At 35.7% G+C, this 17,933-nt stretch overlaps 1 protein-coding gene across 7 annotated transcripts in view; it reads right to left on the reverse strand.

Moving 5' to 3' along the window:
* Positions 1-17,933, reverse strand: part of SWT1 (SWT1 RNA endoribonuclease homolog) — a 98,512-nt gene that overhangs the window by 17,381 nt on the left and 63,198 nt on the right. For 6 of the 7 annotated variants that reach the window (XM_041755194.1, XM_041755185.1, XM_041755177.1 and 3 more), the window contains one exon: positions 3,539-3,605. In XM_041755194.1, coding sequence (XP_041611128.1) covers positions 3,539-3,605 — 67 coding nt within the window. Of the gene's footprint in view, positions 1-3,538; positions 3,606-7,315; positions 7,344-17,933 lie in introns of those variants that run through there. The other variant, XM_041755201.1, reaches the window with a different exon arrangement.

Below are 17,933 nucleotides of genomic sequence, written 5' to 3' on the forward strand. Positions count from 1 at the left end.
AAGAAGGTCTATCTGTTTAGGAAAAAGTTTAGTTTACAGACATTTTCTAAAGAAATGTCTTTTTCAGACTATCAAGGTCTAAATATTTTAATATGTTTAAGGCCATAAATATCATAATTCAGAGATATAACTTACAATATTTAAAATAAATCCTCAATCACACAAAGACTAATCATGGCACACATTTGGAGGACATGGTGATGGAATCCTGTATTTCTTGAGGTTTACTATTGATTTAGCTATATTCTACTTATGTGCAGGGAAGAATCTGGATATTAATAAATTCTTTTTATCAGATAACTCAACAAATAGCAACAAATATGTCCAGAATTTCTGAGTTAGTGATGGAAAACTAAATAAAACTATCTTCTGTTCAATCTACTTTAAAAAATATTTAGATAGCTGGTATACATTTTTTGGTGAAGAAATTACCATATTGTGTAGAAAATGTTTCCATTCACTAAAGATTAAAAATACATAGTTTTAATTTTTTTAAAGATTTATTTATTTTTTGAGAGAGCAAGAGTGAGAGAGAAAGAGAGTGAGTGCATGCATGTGCCTGTGCAAGCAGGAAAAGAAGAGAATCTCAAGCAGACTCCATGCTAAGCACAGAACCCAACATGTGGCTTGAGCTCCTGACCCTGAGGATCATGACCTGAGCCAAAACCAAGAGTCAGAGAGACACTCAACCAACTGAACCACATAGGCACCCTTATAATTTTTGAATACAGTATTTTAAATATATAATCCTAAATTTTTGTTTAAAATTAGGATTATAGGACAGCCCGGGTGGCTCAGTGGTTTACTGCTGCCTTCAGCCCAGGGCCTGATCCTGGGGACCCAGAATCGAGTCCCACATCGGGCTCCCCGCATGGAGCCTGCTTCTCCCTCTGTCTGTGTCTCTGCCTCTCTCTCTCTGTGTCAATCATGAATAAATAAATAAATAAAATTTAAAAATTAAAATCAGGATTATATATTTATATATGTTTAATGTTATTTAACTATATAAAATATTTAATATTATATTTGATGACATACAAATTAGTATATAATTACAATTAATTTTTAGGTACTTTATAATTTTTATTAAAAGATCTAAAAATGTTTAAGATATATATTTAGACGGTCAACCAGTCCAATTCCTATTTCTTTATATGTTCTACTTTCATGTCAACAAGACTGATAATTTTCGCTATTGCCCCAATATGCCAGGACCTATGATATATCCAAACTTAAGGTCAGTAAATGCCAACAACCTTGCAAATGTTTGATCAAAGGATGAAGAAATAATTTGTTCTCTGTCAACCGTTAAGAAAAATTGGCTAAAGAAGTGGTCTTGAACCTGATGTGAATAAAAAATATGTAATATAAAATAGTTCCTTAAGCCTTTAGATTTTAAAAAGAAAAAAGTATCTAGATATAGCTTTACTTTTCCAAGCAATCATCCTCATACATTTGGACACTTAACCCAGATCACAGTCGACGTATAAGGGAGCTGTGGCTGCAGATCACAGGAGATGACCAAAAAGTAGGCAGCTAATTTACTACTAATAAAGGAACTGCTGGGGCAGCACCAGTGGTGCAGCAGTTTAGCGCCGCCTGCAACCCAGGGTGTGATCCTGGAGACCCTAGATCGAGTCCCACGTCAGGCTCTTTGTATGATGCCTGCTTCTGTCTCTATAAATAAATAAAATCTTTAAAAAAAATAAATAAATAAAGGAACTGCTAAACTGAGGCACAAATTCAAGACACACATCACAGCGTCTAGCCTGAAATAGCTCTTTTCATCATACTCATCAGTTTTGATACATTTTTAATTACTCATATTGGGACATTTTAAACTACACTGTTAAATATCACTTCTGTGCTCAAGCATACAATTTTAACTCCCAGGGAACAAATACTACAAGATGCCTCTGTCAGTAAACAGCAGTGTGACTACAGAATTGATTGTGGAATTGGTGTTCTCAATTTTTGTTGTGCTCCTTATAATGGATGCCAGGTACTAGAAATGGCTATATTATTTTTAATTCTTAAAAATTCAAGAACGAAAGGCAAAGGTTAAGCGTTAAAATAGCTAAACATCTAAAAGATTTGGATGGTCTCAAATGTGATGTTTATGATGTAAGAAATACCTCCTCCAATGTACTAACTGGTCTGAGAGGGGAAAGTGCTGCTCAGAGAAAGGATTTTAAAAATCTGGGAATCAGATCCACAGAATCTTATACGTAATAAGTTAGACATTTTCTCCCAATACTCTCAGCAATAGAAAGCACTAAACTCAAAAAAGATCCGTGTCCCAGATTTTTCCAGGCTATGTGATTTTAAAGTTGTCCTACTGTTTCCACAAATATATTTTAATTGTTAGGATGATTCCATTTAAAATTCAAAAATATGATGAAATAATTGTACAAATCATCCCCAAAGAAGAAATCCTTTTAATAAGCACATCATGTGGTTAGTACAGTGTTAAGGCTGATTTTCTAAAAAAGCACACATAAACACTATTCTTTACATAAAATAGGTTAACACTACTGAACACTTAACTGTGTCTGGTACTTCATATACATTAAGCTATTTTGTCTTTAAATAAAGGATTAGATCTATAATTTATCTACTAATGTTCTTCCCATTTTACAGATAAAGAAACTGAGACAAAGAGAATTAAATTAACTCTTCTACGAGCACACAGTTAATATGGGGTAGAACCAACATTTCTGAAAGGTAGTTTGACCCCAGTCTGTGTTCTTAATGTAAGGCGTTACATACAAAGAGTTAAAAGAAGAGCAAACCATAAATAAAAGTGAATATATTTTTAAAAGCTTCACTCCATAAGAAATGTGGGACCTGAATATATGCCACATTCCTTCATTTGGAGTATTTAGAAACTTACACACACACACACACACACACACACTTGAAAAGAAAGAACATACAGACACATGGGTGGAGAAACTGAAGATCAACAGAATACTCTCCCTGGATCAGCACTGATGAGGAAAGCTTGCAAGTTAAAGTCACAAAACACCAGACCCTCACCACAGCTCAGCTGTCACACCAGGGTCTGTGCTGTTGCTATGGAGGAAACGGAATTAGAACTTTCCTTTTCACTAATCGCTGGTTCTCAAACAGAGGTGGCTCTTTCTCCCTAGGAACCATATGGGTCTGTGAGCTGAGTGGGGCAGCAGAATATTTTTGGTTGTCACAGTGACTCAGATATTGGGATTTAGTATGTGAGCAGCAGCGATGCCGAACACTCTGCAGCCTTCCACACACTGGAGAAACAGCACGTCTGGAAGGCCAACCACACCCCTAATGAGAAACAATTCTGTGCTGGAGAAAGTGTCTTAGTTTAGGACTCTAAGTTTTCATTTTATGAATGAAAGAAAAAGTTTAATATGTCTTTGACAAACTACTGTGGGACTTACAGATTTAAAGCAAATGCCATTCTGATGGTTTTAGACCTCTATCATGTTTATTTATAGTAAAATTTGTTTATGGTGGAAATATGATAAACATTTAAAAATATTTCTCCTACCTCATACTTGATTAGGAAGTTATAGAGGGTCTCAACATCTTGATAATTACTGTTAGGGGCCAAAATCCTAAAAATAAAATAAAAACAAAAGAATGGGAATGAATGATTTAAAAAAATAATAATAATACCTTGAACATATTCATACTGTGAGATCACTTATTGTATGATCAGTATAGTTCAACAGAGATCAATTTATTAAAATACTTTTGCTTATTTATACTGATACTTACATCACCATTTAGCCAACCGTAAGCATTCTTACAGGAAATTTACCTTTTGAGTTATACTAAAACAGATTTCTCAAAAGGCAGATAGAAATGTGAGGTGTATTTACACTTCATACCTTTTAAAAGCAGCAGGTAATGCTTGAAGAGTTCCCACAGAATGTTCAACCAATCCCAGTGGACAACTGATTAAACTATCAGACACAAAAGAAATCCTAATAAAAGATTTCTAAATTCAAATAATATTGTTTGAACTATCAGCCTAGCATAGTATGAAAAAGCATGAGTAATCAGAGCATGTCAATCATTGAGAGTAACACAGAAAAAAGTAAAAAAAAGTAGCAATGGAAAGGAACACAAAGGACATAAAAATATAAATATATAAATAACAAACATAAAAATACAAGTGGAAACAAGGAAAATATAAAAATAAAGAAGGAAATGGAAAAACATATTTCTCCATCTAGCAGTATATTCATTTTTATTTTCTTATACCAAGAATTTTTGAGTCCTTTGAGGATGAAGTTTTTGTTTTTTTTTTGTTTTTTTTTTTTTTAAGCTTTTGAAAAAAAGAAAAGGAAAGGTATTTTTACTTTGGTGTAGTGATGATAGCCATGCCTGCCTGTCTGGGTTTTCTAGCTGTGTGACCCAGGGTGAGTTCTGTGCCACTTATTTTCCTTTATCTGCTAAATGAGGATGGTAGTAGTCTTTACTTCACAAGATTCTTATCAGAATCAAAGGAATTCCTTAAGTCTTTAGAACAGAGTCTGACCTACAGCCAGCACTATATTCTCAATTATAAAAGTCACAATAACAACTATTATCATCTAATGGTTTCAAGTCACAGAATAACTGTACAATGATCTGAGAAATCAAGCCACCTCAATTCTTAAAATACAAGTGCTTTTTAATTCCAATGTCTCTAGGTCCTCACGTCCTTGCCAATGCTTGACAGCTTCGGACTTTAGTTAACTGATCTCAATAACCTTAATTAGATCTTAAGCTATTTGGCTTTTATTAGACTTGTGGGAAAGCTTTTATAAATAATTTTTCAGGACACTGTCACATTTTTTAAGGGGTTTTACTCCTTGCAAGGAGACCCTTACAGAATACAAAAATCTGCACAAGAATACTAGTTTTATGGAAACATTTTTTTCTCCCAACAAGTAATTTTAGAATACAAATAATTTCCTAACAACAACAACAAAAAGGTGGGGGGAGAGGGGAAGATTATACATTAGAATCCATAAATAATTCACTTAAAATGAAAATGAAGCAATTTAGGTAAGTTAAACTAATCTTTCTGAAAGGCAATGGAAAAAAAATTGGGTGTCCTAATTGTGTAACCAAATGTAAACAGATTATCTGCAATGTGGAATAATATACATCTATTCATTTTTCTAGCTTTGGATTACTTCCATAAAAAAGGGTAAGGAAATTAGATGTAACAAGATGCTTTATATTAAAGAGCCTTAATAAATTCCAAGCTAGTATCACAAAAGAAAGTACTTTTCCAGAGAATAAAATTCACATTTCTGGCCTGAAATAATTCACAGAAAAATTGGCTTTAGGTAAGTTAGTCATTTACCTACAGCAAAAAGTCATATCTAAAGTAAGAAATAAAAGAATTACATCATTCTGGTTTTCCAATTTTTCCAAAAATTTTAAACTCCCAACCTGGTTTTATTTATTTTTTAAACAATTTTACTGAGGTACATTTTACATACCATAAATTCACTCATTGTAACAACTCAATGATTTTTAGCAAGTTTACAGAGCGGTACAATGATCAACACAATCCAAAAGCATTTCCCTCAACTGAAACAGATTCCTACTGCCCATTTGCAGTCACTTTCTGTTCTCACCTCCAATCCCAGCTCCAGGCAACCACTAATCTACTTTCTGTCTCTATAGAGGACTACATTGTCAGCCTGTAAGTTCTTTCCCTCTTATCATCACAAAGCACACTTGTCACTATAAATAATATCACACCATATAATACAGAATCCAGTGGATGACTCAAAATCTAGTGGATAATAAGGGTTAAACCTCAGAATGTATCTGGTAAGTAAAAAAGCAAGATGCTAAGAGCATCCAAAAATGCCCAAGAGCAGAAACAAGAGACCCTTTATTCTCTCATTCAACAAATATTTGGGACCTACTATGAGGCAAGCACTGTTCCAGGCCCTTGGATACAGCAGTGAACAAAAGACAAAGATGCATGGTAGACCAAAGCATCATAATTCTAAACAACTTGTGAAAGAAAAAAAAAAAAAAAAACTGACCAAGCACAGGAAGATAAGGGAGGAAAAAAATATCTCATTGTTACCCATTTGACAATCCCTTCCCACTTGTTAACTGCTACTTGTAAACAAACAAGTTTACAAGTTACTCCAGTGATGAAATACATGAATTTTAGGTTTCTAAGAAGAAGTCATTTGCTCCACATGTAAATATCTGGTTATCTGACAAAATATCACCAAATTATATTCTAATGAAGAAAGGCATATTGGTATACCAGCATCACTCACAGATATGTTACTGTTGCAATCAGACAAAAACTATACAAGCTATTTTTTAACCCTAGGATATACATTATAGGATTTGTGATAAAATTTACTATTCTTAAAGACTATTCTGAGGTAAACTGAGTCCCAAATAGACTAGACCATCTTTATTAAAATACACTCAATTTAGGGTTGAATTTAGATTTCATTATGAGTCCCAAGTAGACTAGACCATCTTTATTAAAATATACTCAATTTAGGGTCGAATTTAGATTTCATTTTGTCCTACGAACTCTGAGTTGATGAGAATGGAATTTGGCCTGGTACCAAATAAAAAAAAAAATTGCCAACTTTCACTAACTAGAAGTACAGCTTGTTGCAAATATACAAAAAAATAAATGGAGAAATGGTTTATGGACTTCCATGCCTTCGTAATTCCCCACACAGAAATTCTTGAGAGGTCAGCCTTCTCTATAGCTTTCTCATTTTTTTTCTTACACCAATGTGAAAACAAAAGACTTTTATAATGAAAGTCCTAAAATTACCCTCCAATGGCAATTTTTAAAATAATAAAGAATTAGCCCTTAAAGGAAATGAAGTACTTTTCAGAAAACGGCTGTTTTTAATTTATAAATACATCCACATTTGACCTTTCAAGAGAAATTCATAATCATTAATAAGTACTTATTAAATGCATACTATCTTTTCAAATGTATATTATATAAAAGCTATGGGATATAAGTGAAAATTAAAAGACATGGGTGCCTCTCTTCAAGTTGTTTATAATTTAGAAAGTTCACTTTAGAGTTCTGGAATCAGAACTGGGAACAGACATCTGAAATAGTGTTTGATCCTCAGCTTATAGATTATTTATAAACTAAGTCTGATCTGAATTCACTTTGGTTTCTTTTAGAACAGCATCAACAATAACATATGTCTTGCTGAAGACTTACTCAGAGTCTGACACTGCTTGACATACATATTACATACCTCATCTCTAATTCTTTTAACACCACAAATTTAGTTATGTGACCTTGATCAAATTACCTGCTTTTCTGCACCTCCGCTCCTCACCTGTGAAATGAGGAGAGAGTAGTATTTACCGTATAAGGTTATTATATGAACTACATAAAATAATATATCTAAGATGTTTAGCACAATGCCCAGCACATGTCAATAAACCTTAGCTGTTATGAAACCAGTTTTCAGATGCAGAAACCAAGGGCCAGAGTTATAAAACACTTGCCTAAGATTACACAGAGTGGTGGTAGGTATCTAAATCTCTATTGGTTTAACTCTGGAGCCCATGCTTTTTCCACTAATAAAACGGATAACCACTATCATTCGTGCCTCTAAATGATTTTACAAAATCAAATGGAATAAAGTTCTTTTAAAGTAATTGAAGATTTTCAGGAGCGCCTGAGTGGCTCAGTTGGTTAAGCATCTGCCTTCAGCTCAGGTCATGATCTCCGCATCCTGGGATGGAGCCCAGTATCAGGCTCCCTGCTCAGTAGGGAATCTGCTTCTTCCTCTGCCCACCCCCATGGGTGCGTACTCTCTCTGTCTCTCAAATAAATGGATAAAACTTTTAAAAAAGTAAATAAAATAGCTAAAGAATGTTAAAGGTAACCAAAGAAACTCTTTAATTTGCTTTTACCAAATGCTTCTGGTAAACTGTTTTTTGTCTGTTCAAACACTCAATCTTTGTAGTTGTTATAGCTTTCTCAAAGCCACAGAGGAAGTCGGTAGCAGAGCCAACACTCACTAGACCTCCTGATACTTAACCACAGAAGTACTTTTGAGTTTTCTTTTTTATCTGAGCAATTAGCATTAAGTAAAAAACATGTTAATCTGAATTACACAATTTCCATCTTGCCCAATATCTATAGTTCTCTGTAAGAAAAAAGAAAGACTATCCACTCAATTTTTTTGAAGGGGATAGGGAGGGGCAGAGGGAGAGAGAGAGAGAGAGTCAATCCTAAGCAGGCTCCATGTCCAGCAAGGAGCCTGACTCGGGGCTCAATCTCACAACCCTGATATCATGACCTGATCTGAAATCAAAAGTGGGATGCTTAACCAACTAAGCTACCCAGGTACCCCAACCACTCAAATTTTTTAAAAAGATAAAAGTTAATAGAATAATCTGACTAAAATTAAAAATCTAACAATGCACTAAAAATGAACTAATTTTTAAATTAGAATTTTAAAAATTCAAAGATTTTCTATTTAGGAAAAATAAAGCAATAGACTAAGGATCAGGAAAAGATGTCTAGAATACTCAAGTTTAATATTTAATTCTAGAAATTCAAAAGAAGAGAGTATATTCTTGGATATTTATAAATCATAACTTATATCCCACAGAACTGAATATGTTTCCTGCTGGCAAGACAGTTTTAAATTAATATAATATTTAAAATAGTTTTTGAGAGTGTGAAAAAAATCAATAAATTTAAAAAGTAATTACATGGCTCATTTTACTTAGTATAATGTCCTCAAGGTTCATCCATGCTGTAGCATATGTCAGAATTTCCTTCCTTTTTAAGGCTGAATAATATTCCACTGTATGTATTACACTATAATGCCTATCTCTTCAACTGTTGATGAACACTTGGGTTGTTTTCATGTTTTACATATTATGAATAGTGCTGCTATAAACATGGGTATAGAAATATGTCTTTGAGATCCTGTTTTCAACTCTTTTGTGTATAAACTTAGAGTAGTCAAAATCATAGACATTAAAATGGTGGCTGTCAGAGACTGGGGGGATTGGGAAATGGGTTAATGGGAATACACTTTCAATTATAGAGATGGATGAAAGTTATAGAGTTGAAAGTTATGGAGATGATGGTGTAATGGCTGTATATTTAATACCACATTAATTCACTTTTTAAGTACACTTAGAAGTGGTAGAGATGGTAAATTTTATGGTGTGCTTTACCACAATAAAATATTAGATTAAAAACAGTAATTACATGAATGAAAATGTTTACAGAATTATTTGAGAAACTCATTTTATATTCTCTAAAGCTAAGAACTGACTCAAAGGTTAATTATTATTATGAGCTGCTTGTTACATCATTATTGGAGAGAATATAATTTATTCAGCATCTGACCAGTGCCATGGACTGAACAAATGCTATCTCTAATCTCTGCAATCTAATAAAGCAACTGTTACAAACTCCATTTTCTAGATCAAGAAACAGATATAAAAAGGTTAGCCTATCTTGGTGACAGAGTTAGTAAATGGATGAAACTAGTATTCACCTTCCTGTCATTCTGATTCCTGAAGCTCTGCTCTTATTTTAATACAGTGATGCACCTGGACAGTACTACCAAACTGGATTTTGCTGATGATAATTTAAATTATATCATTGATAAACTGGGTGCAAATGTATCAAATCAACAATGAGGAAACACTCTCCAGGAAAAAAGTCTTAGATCTTAGAGTATCCTCTTAAATTTTTTTGGTCACTTACTACAAGTAAAATTAAAATCAGGGCAGCCTGGGTGGCTCAGCGGTTTAGTGCTGCCTTCACCCCGGGGCATGATCCTAGAGACCCAGGATCGAGTCCCACATCGGGCTCCTGGCATGGAGCCTGCTTTTCCCTCTGCCTGTGTCTCTGCCTCTCTCTCTGTGTCTCTCATGAGTAAATAAATAAAATCTTAAAAAAAAAAATGTTTTCTATAGGTAATTTGGTGAAATCAGCTATGCAAATGGAAGATATTCATCAGTTCTAAATTTTGAAAGAACACCATATATAATTAAAACTGGATGGGCAGCCCGGGTGGCTCAGCAGTTTAGCACTGCCTTCAGCGCAGGGTATGATCCTGGAGACCCGGGATCAAGTCCCACATCTGGTTCCCTGCATGGAGCCTGCTTCTCCCTCTGCCTTTCTCTCTCTTTCTGTGTCTCTCATGAATAAATAAATAAAATATTAAAAAAAAAATAAATAAAACTGGTATTTAAACAATTTAAATAAATTAGACAAATTTTATGTTCCCGTTTTCCTTTCAGGGACAAAAAACTTTGCAAGCTGACTATACAAATTAGATAGAAGTATTAAATACAGGAACTTTTGAGTTGTTTGGCCAAAATAAATACTTAAAATTGATCTACTCAGAATACTGGAAATCTTTTTTTTCTAGAGCTGGTGATAGGACAAGGAGAGTTTATAGGTAGTTTTAATGACTACATTTGTAATTATAAAAATAATTCTATAGAAGGAAAGTATAATTCCAATAGTTAAAGGAACAGATTATATGATTTACAGATGTGTTAGAGATATACATACATACAATAAAATATTCTGGCAAATATTACAGCTTTCTGTTAATTTTTTAAGAAAGTTACAATACTATATACTCTACTTTTCACTCAGCCTTTTATCTGGGTCATTAGCCTTCAGTGTATTTTCTACATTGGCATGTAAGCATCATAATATAATGGTTATAATCTCAGTCTCTTTGGAGTCAGCCTGGGAAGTAAAAGAGCAATGATTTAAACTCAGAAAAGATGGTTCCAGTGTCCATGTTTCTACCCAAGATGCCTCTAGGAGGTATATGCAACACATAAGATGAATACTCATCCTAAGATACGGTTTGCAAACAGCAGATAAAACCTTAGTGAGCATCCAGTGCTAATCAAAGTCATCAAGATATCTCCTTAGGAAAACAGAAATGTAATGAAAGCAATGTAAACAACACTGATGTCTGTCCAGTTGTGTTTCAAAATTTTGAGATAACTATCAGAATTGACATAGTCAACAAAAAGTAGAGTAGTCTGTATAGAACTTTGGAAAAGGGATTAAAGGAAAAGAATTTTACTACACAGGGGCACAGCTGACCGTGGCAGATGAAACTGTAGAAAAGAAAAGAGATTACTTTAGCTTGAAGCCCGCACCCCCCTACCCCGAGTCAGCAAGAAAACTTGGTGATAATTTAGTTTTCAATGTAAACTTTCCACTAAGAGTCATCCAGTTTATAAATATTTCAGTTCAGTTACTGATTTCAATGTAAATAAATAAATGGGTATTCTGATATATCAGCTCACTTTGTTCTCAATTTGATTACTTTGAGTCAGAGAACGTTTCAGTAAACTGATAAAATTCCTAACCTTGCACATTTGGGGCTCAAACTCTGTACCCCTGTAACTATGTAATCATGGCATTAGGATCCAGGTAGCCAGGTTCTTTCCAATCGTTTATTTCTGCAATTATCACATGTTAACTCTTGTGTGGGGTGGGGATATATTAAAAATTGAAAGGGCTGCTACCCTTAAATAGCTTACTATCTAGTCTCTTTAAATTGAGCAGTACAAAGTATAAACTAGAGAGAATCTACAGTGGTTAATGTTGGTTATCCTTGAAGAGGAGAATAAAACAGCTGAGGTAAAACAGATGAGAAAAAGAATTTTCACTCACTGTATATCCTTTTTTTGCCTTTTGAGTTATTTTTAAGCAATGTGAAGGTATTCTGTATTTTTAAATGATTAATTACAATTGGGGAAAGAATGAATTGGTGAAAATAAAATCTGAGGGAATTATTCAGAATATGGCACAGAGGGATGAAAGAGATGAAAAAAAAAAAAAACACACAAAAAAGGAGCTAAGAGATATGGCTGAGAGAATGAGGACAGGCAGGAATAGAAATTCCAAAGAGAAGAAGGAGAATGAGGAACAGGCAATCATGGAAGAGAATGAATGAGAATTTGTAGAATGGAAGACTTGAGTCTTCAGACTGAAGAAAGTATACCATATCTCAAGAAAGACCAAAACAAAATCCTAGACGTATTGTGATAAAAATTACCAAACATAAGTTATAGAGGAATATCCTGAAAGCATTCAGAGAAAAAAGAAAACAGATGACCTACGAAGAAAAAGCAATATGCTGACAGCTGACTTCCATCTCCAAGAGGATAGAAGATAATAAAATTACACCTTTCAAAGTGCTCAGGGAAAATAGCTGTCAGCCTAGAATCTGCACTCAGCTAAGTATCAATTAAGAATTAAAGCCAAACAACACTGTGAGTCAGAAGGTGAGCATTTACCACTATTAGATCTTTGTGAAAGAATGACTCAAAAATTTGCTTCATTAAATAGGAAACTGAATCCTAAAAGAAAGAGTAGGATCTAGGAAGAAATGAAAGTTCCAAACACCTAATAAATAATGATGGGGATGAAAACATGGGCTATTTCGTGTAATAATAAATAGTCTGGGGAATGGTTTAAAACAATGTGAAGCTAAAATGCTAAAGAATAAGGACAAGGAAGACGAGAGGAGGGAGATCAGAATTTAAGTGTTCTTAAGATCCTTTTACTCAGGATCTGAATAATCCTGATTGTTTTAGAGGGCGGGGAGGGACAGAGGGAATGGGAGAGAGAGAATCCCAAGGGGGATCCATGCTCAGCATGAGCCCAATGCAGGGCTCAATCTTATTACCCTGAGATCATGACCTGAGCCAAAAATCAGGAGTCAGATGCTTAATGACTGAGTGAGCCACCCAGGTGCCCCAATCCTGATATTTTAGACTTTATAAATCAAATAGGCATTTATTAAAGGTAATATAAAATAGAAATAAAATGTGCAACTTCCCAACGAGTAGTGGGATAAAAGGAGGATTAGAAAAAACTAATATTACACCTTGTTCAATCCAATAAAAGGCAAGCAAGGACAAACAAAGGTATGACAAATACAAAAGGTAAGTGACAGTGTGCAGCCCCACATAGGTGCACTTCAGGAGGCCCTTACTATGGCACCGCCAAAAGATCTTTAAAGGAATTTTAGTAGCTGAATTTGTAAATATTTGGGGAACATAGTTTTTGTTTAATAAGATGAACATAAGCCAAGATTTTGGCTCAATGATGAGCAAGAAGTTTCCCTTCATCCAAAATATCCATTTGTATAGTACTTTCAGAAAGGCTTTTTGTTGTCGTCTTCTTCCTGGTAGTCATTGTTTTAGGTCCTTCTGCGGGTTTCTGTCTGCAACCTCAATGAGTAAGCACATCTGTGCTTCTTACAGTTTCTGTAAGAATTTTTTATCCTTAAGGACCTCAAGATTTGCAAATGTAGGGTGGTATTTTTGGATTAATAAAACTATCTTAAACTTAAAAAATAAATAAGTCTAGGGTGCCTGGGTGGCTCAGTTGTTAATCGTCTGGCTCAGGCACAGGTTAGGATCTCAAGGTCCTGGGATCTAGCCCCCCACCCCATCAGACTCCTTGTGGGGGGGCCTTCTCCCTCTCCCTCTGCCTGCTGCTCCCCCTGCTTGTGCTGTCAAATATATATATATTTTAAAAAGAAGTCCAAATATACCAGTAATACTTATGGAAAGAGATTTTATTTATCAATCAAAACAAGTCTAGCTTTAAATCATGTAAAAAAATTAAAGAGGGTGTGGGGTGGGGTAACTGGGTGATGGCACTTGAAGTAATGAGCATTGGGTGTTATATGCAACTAATGAATCACTGAACTCTTCCCCTAAAACTAATAAAATACAATATATGTTAACTAACTCGAATATAAATAAATAATTTAAAAATTAAAGAAATAATGACCTAGAATGGTTGGAGATAGAAGGAAAATACTAGCCAAAAAAAAAAAAAAAATAGAAAGCTGGTCTGGCAGTATTAACAAATGACAAAAATAAACTTGAAAGGAAAAATAATTAGCAGTAAAGAACACCAATACGCCAGGAAGATACACCATAATCTCACAATATAGAAAGCAAAAGCTGACAGCATTACAGTAAGAAATTGAAAAGCTCACAGTTACAGTTGGAAATTTTAACAAAAATCACAGAACTGCTCAAAAACCAGTAACCATATACCAATATGAACATACAATGAACAAATTTGAGCTAATGGACACAGAGAATCCTGGTACCTTAAGAAACTGAGGATGAAAACAGGAGTCAGGGGCACTAGTTTAAATAATGAGCTCAGTTTTAGACATTTAGAGTAGGAGTGGAAAGCTCATGATTGAACCAAGGACAGAGTAAGACTAAAGAATGTTCATAAAGGGGTTGGGAGTAGATGTGATCACCAAAGCAGAGCATATACAGAGGGGAGAGGAGGTGGTGACAGAATCAATGGTGAGTCCAGGAAATGTTACAAAAACCGAGGGTGTATCTAAAGTTCCTAAAGCAATAACCAAATTTATCAGGAGGTTAGAACTGTAAGTATTATTCAATATTTACCTTTAATAGGTCTAGCAGGAAAATGTGGTTTAAAGATGAAAACAATAATTACTGTAAAACCTTTTGCTCAGAAAGACCCAAGGTGACTTGGAGAATTTTTCAGACAGACAAAAGGCCTTTTAAGCGTCCTAAGTGTGTGCCTCACAAATTGTTAAACAGCAGGACTTCCAAAAATATTAAGGGCATTGCCCTCAAGTAGCTTCACGGAGAACCCAAGGGAGAGTTTGGGTTAAATGCAAGGGTTTATTTAAAAAAAAAAAAATTGGGGATCCCTGGGTGGCGCAGCGGTTTGGCGCCTGCCTTTGGCCCAGGGCGCGATCCTGGAGACCCGGGATCGAATCCCACATCGGGCTCGCGGTGCATGGAGCCTGCTTCTCCCTCTGCCTATGTCTCTGCCTCTCTCTCTCTCTGTGTGACTATCATAAATAAAAAAAAAAAAAATTAAAAAAAATTGTGGTTGTCATTTTTGCCTAATGAAGTGAATCCCAGTAAGATTCTCAGAAAACGGTTTTTCAGAGGATTGTTCTAGTAGAAGTATCACTACGACTAAATGGGCTAGAAATATTACAAAATGAAAAGACGTTTTGGACTCCCCTACCTTTTATGAACAGGAGACAGGTTGAAAAGGCTCATTTGCAGCTTACTTATGTTAAAAGTTCAGAGGCCAAAACCAAGAGTCCAGAGAACAAAGTCAAGAGCAGCTGTAAATAATTTGCAGGCAGCAGGACTGAGCCCTAATGAAGAAAGTGGCAACATGTGCATAGGTGGATTTTAAAATTGCTAGGAATTCTGCGTGCCTCTTGTTCTCCCCCCATTTTGAATGTGAATGAAGGTTTATAGCACTTATCCTATGCCTGTCTTGATAGTGTATGTTGGGAGGTAAGGGCAACGAACTTGTCTCTTTAATTCAGTCAAGATAGAGAGGAATGGTACTTAAGGTGTCACATGAAAGAAGCCTTGCCTCAACCACCCCAGACCTGATTTAAATGATGAGATCCTAGATTTTAAGCTAATGTCATAATGGGAGAAGATGGATGAGTATATTTTGCTACTAGGAGGGATGTAAACTGTTGTGGCCAGAGGGCCGACTGTGTCCCAAGATGGCCACACAACAGGATCTCTCATCCATGTATTCTTCTAACAATGTAATATTGACATTTCTCCTTCTATCAACAGATAAGGTCTATGTTCCCTTCCCCTGGGCCTAGGTAGGTCTGTGACTACATGGAAAATGATACTATAGGATTTCTGCAGCAGTGTCATTAAAGGCAATATAGCTTTTACCTGACATTTTTAGACACTCTTGGAAACCAGCCTTCAGCCTGTGAAGAAGCCAAGCTACATGGAGATGCTACACGTTGATGTTCTAGTCAACACCCCATATCAGCCATCCTTTGAGATGGCCACAGACACCATCTGACTGCAACTGCACAGATCCCAAGTGAGAACTGCCCAGCTGAATCCAGTCAACCCCCGAACCATTGGAGAAAGTAACTGATTGTCAATGTTTTAAGCCAATAAGTTTTGAGATGATTTGTCATGTAGTAGAACATGAGGGGTGAGATAGGGGAAATTAACCATCAACTAAATAAACTGTATACAAGTTCTTTTGCAGCTAATCTTTTGATTGGTTCAGCACAAAGAATTGTTGAACTGCTCATCTTTTTTTTTCTGTTTAGTCATATATCCACTAGCTTTTTAGTGAAGTTTCTCTTGATAAAGTCCTATTTATCTTAGTTGAACTAGGAATATTCTTCGTATCTCAGCATGTAGAGAAGAGAGATCAGTTGTTCTGTTGGTGATCGACAGGATAGATGGCAGCAGGAACCAATTACCCTAAAGCCCAGGTAAGACACAGACCTGAGGCAGAGTGTAGAAATCCATAAGGAAAGGTGTATACACAATGGTGCCTTTCCATGAGTCATTACATAACAGAAGTATCTAAGTTGAAGAATTGGCTTACCTGACTGGGTGGCTCAGTCAGTTGAGCCTCCAACTCTTGGTTTTGGCTCAGGTTTTGATCTCAGGGTGGTGAGATTGAGACTTGTGTCAGGCTCTGTGCTCAGCGTGGAGTCTGCTTAAGATTCCCTCTCTTCCTTTCCCCCGCCCCTGCTCACAACCCCCCCCCTCTAAAATAAAATACATAAAATCTATTTAAAAAATGACTTTCAATAGAAAGTTGAAAATGCATGGATATGAAAAGTATGTTGGCTCAAGTTATAATACAATTATATCTCTGCAACTTCTCTGGAAATCTATACATTTATGAAAACAACTAATTCCTGATTAATTGTACTGAAAAGAAGTTGTATTTTCTTTGCTTTGCTTTGAGGACAGATGGCTGCCCTAAGGTTAAATATGTAAAGCAAAAATAACAATCAAAGCTTTACTGAGGGGGCGCCTGGGTGGCTCAGTGGGTTAAGTGCCTGCATTTGGCTCAGGTCATGATCCTGGGATCCTGGCTGGGATTGAGCCCCACATCAGGCTCCCTGCTCAGCTTTTCCCTCTCCCTCTGCCCCTCCTCTGCTTGTGCTGTCAAATAAATAAAATCTTAGAAAAAAAAAAAAGTTTCATTGAATGGAACACACTGAACTGAATGAAGAATGCCTCTTTTACTGCACAGGAAACTACATAGGATCATATCCACTTCTCTAATTGTTTAAAACTATTTCCAAGCAATCTGAAGGACTGTTGACTTTTAAAAAAACAATCAGGGATGCCTAGGTGGCTCAGCGGTTGAGCATCTGCCTTCAGCTCAGGGTGTGATCCCGGGATCCAGGATCGAGTCCCACATGGGGCTCCTTGCAGGGAGCCTGGTTCTCCCTCTGCCTGTGTTTCTGCCTCTCTCTCATGAATAAATAAATAAAATCTTAAAACAATCATAGTAATCATCAATTGTGTTCCTACGATACAGAGGCAGCGGGATACAAGATATTTCCAAAGTGCATTAAAAACCCTCTTCTTTTTCGCACCTCCAGAAATGCCTACACTCTCCCTTTTACTCTTCCAGTCCTTCCAACAGAATTACGTATGTATATTAAAATTTGTTTGAAATACCTAGAGTCATTTCTGTTTTCCTGACTAAGCAATGAGGGATACAGTACTTGTTACCAGAAGAGTTATTTAGTATCATAATAGAAAAACCATTACCAGAACTTGCTCCCCTTGATTTCTGAATCTTTCATATTCCGACTCTGGGGAAAACAGTATCCGAACCTCACCACTGCTATGATAAATAACATTTTTATAGTCACTCCAGTGTTTTGCAAAGTCACTTCAGTAATGCATGATACAATGAATTCCATGTGGCCATGGCATCACTTTTGCTATTAAATTAGTTTTGTAGTTGTATGGCATATCAAGACAGTGGCCAAGATATCCCTTAAATAAATAGATGAAGTTGCTGGCAGAATCACGACAGTGGACCCAAAAGAAGTATTTATTCCAGGTGAAGACAAATCACTGCCCCT

This window comes from Vulpes lagopus, chromosome 1, assembly GCF_018345385.1.
Source record: "Vulpes lagopus strain Blue_001 chromosome 1, ASM1834538v1, whole genome shotgun sequence".
Taxonomy (NCBI): Eukaryota; Metazoa; Chordata; class Mammalia; order Carnivora; family Canidae; genus Vulpes; species Vulpes lagopus.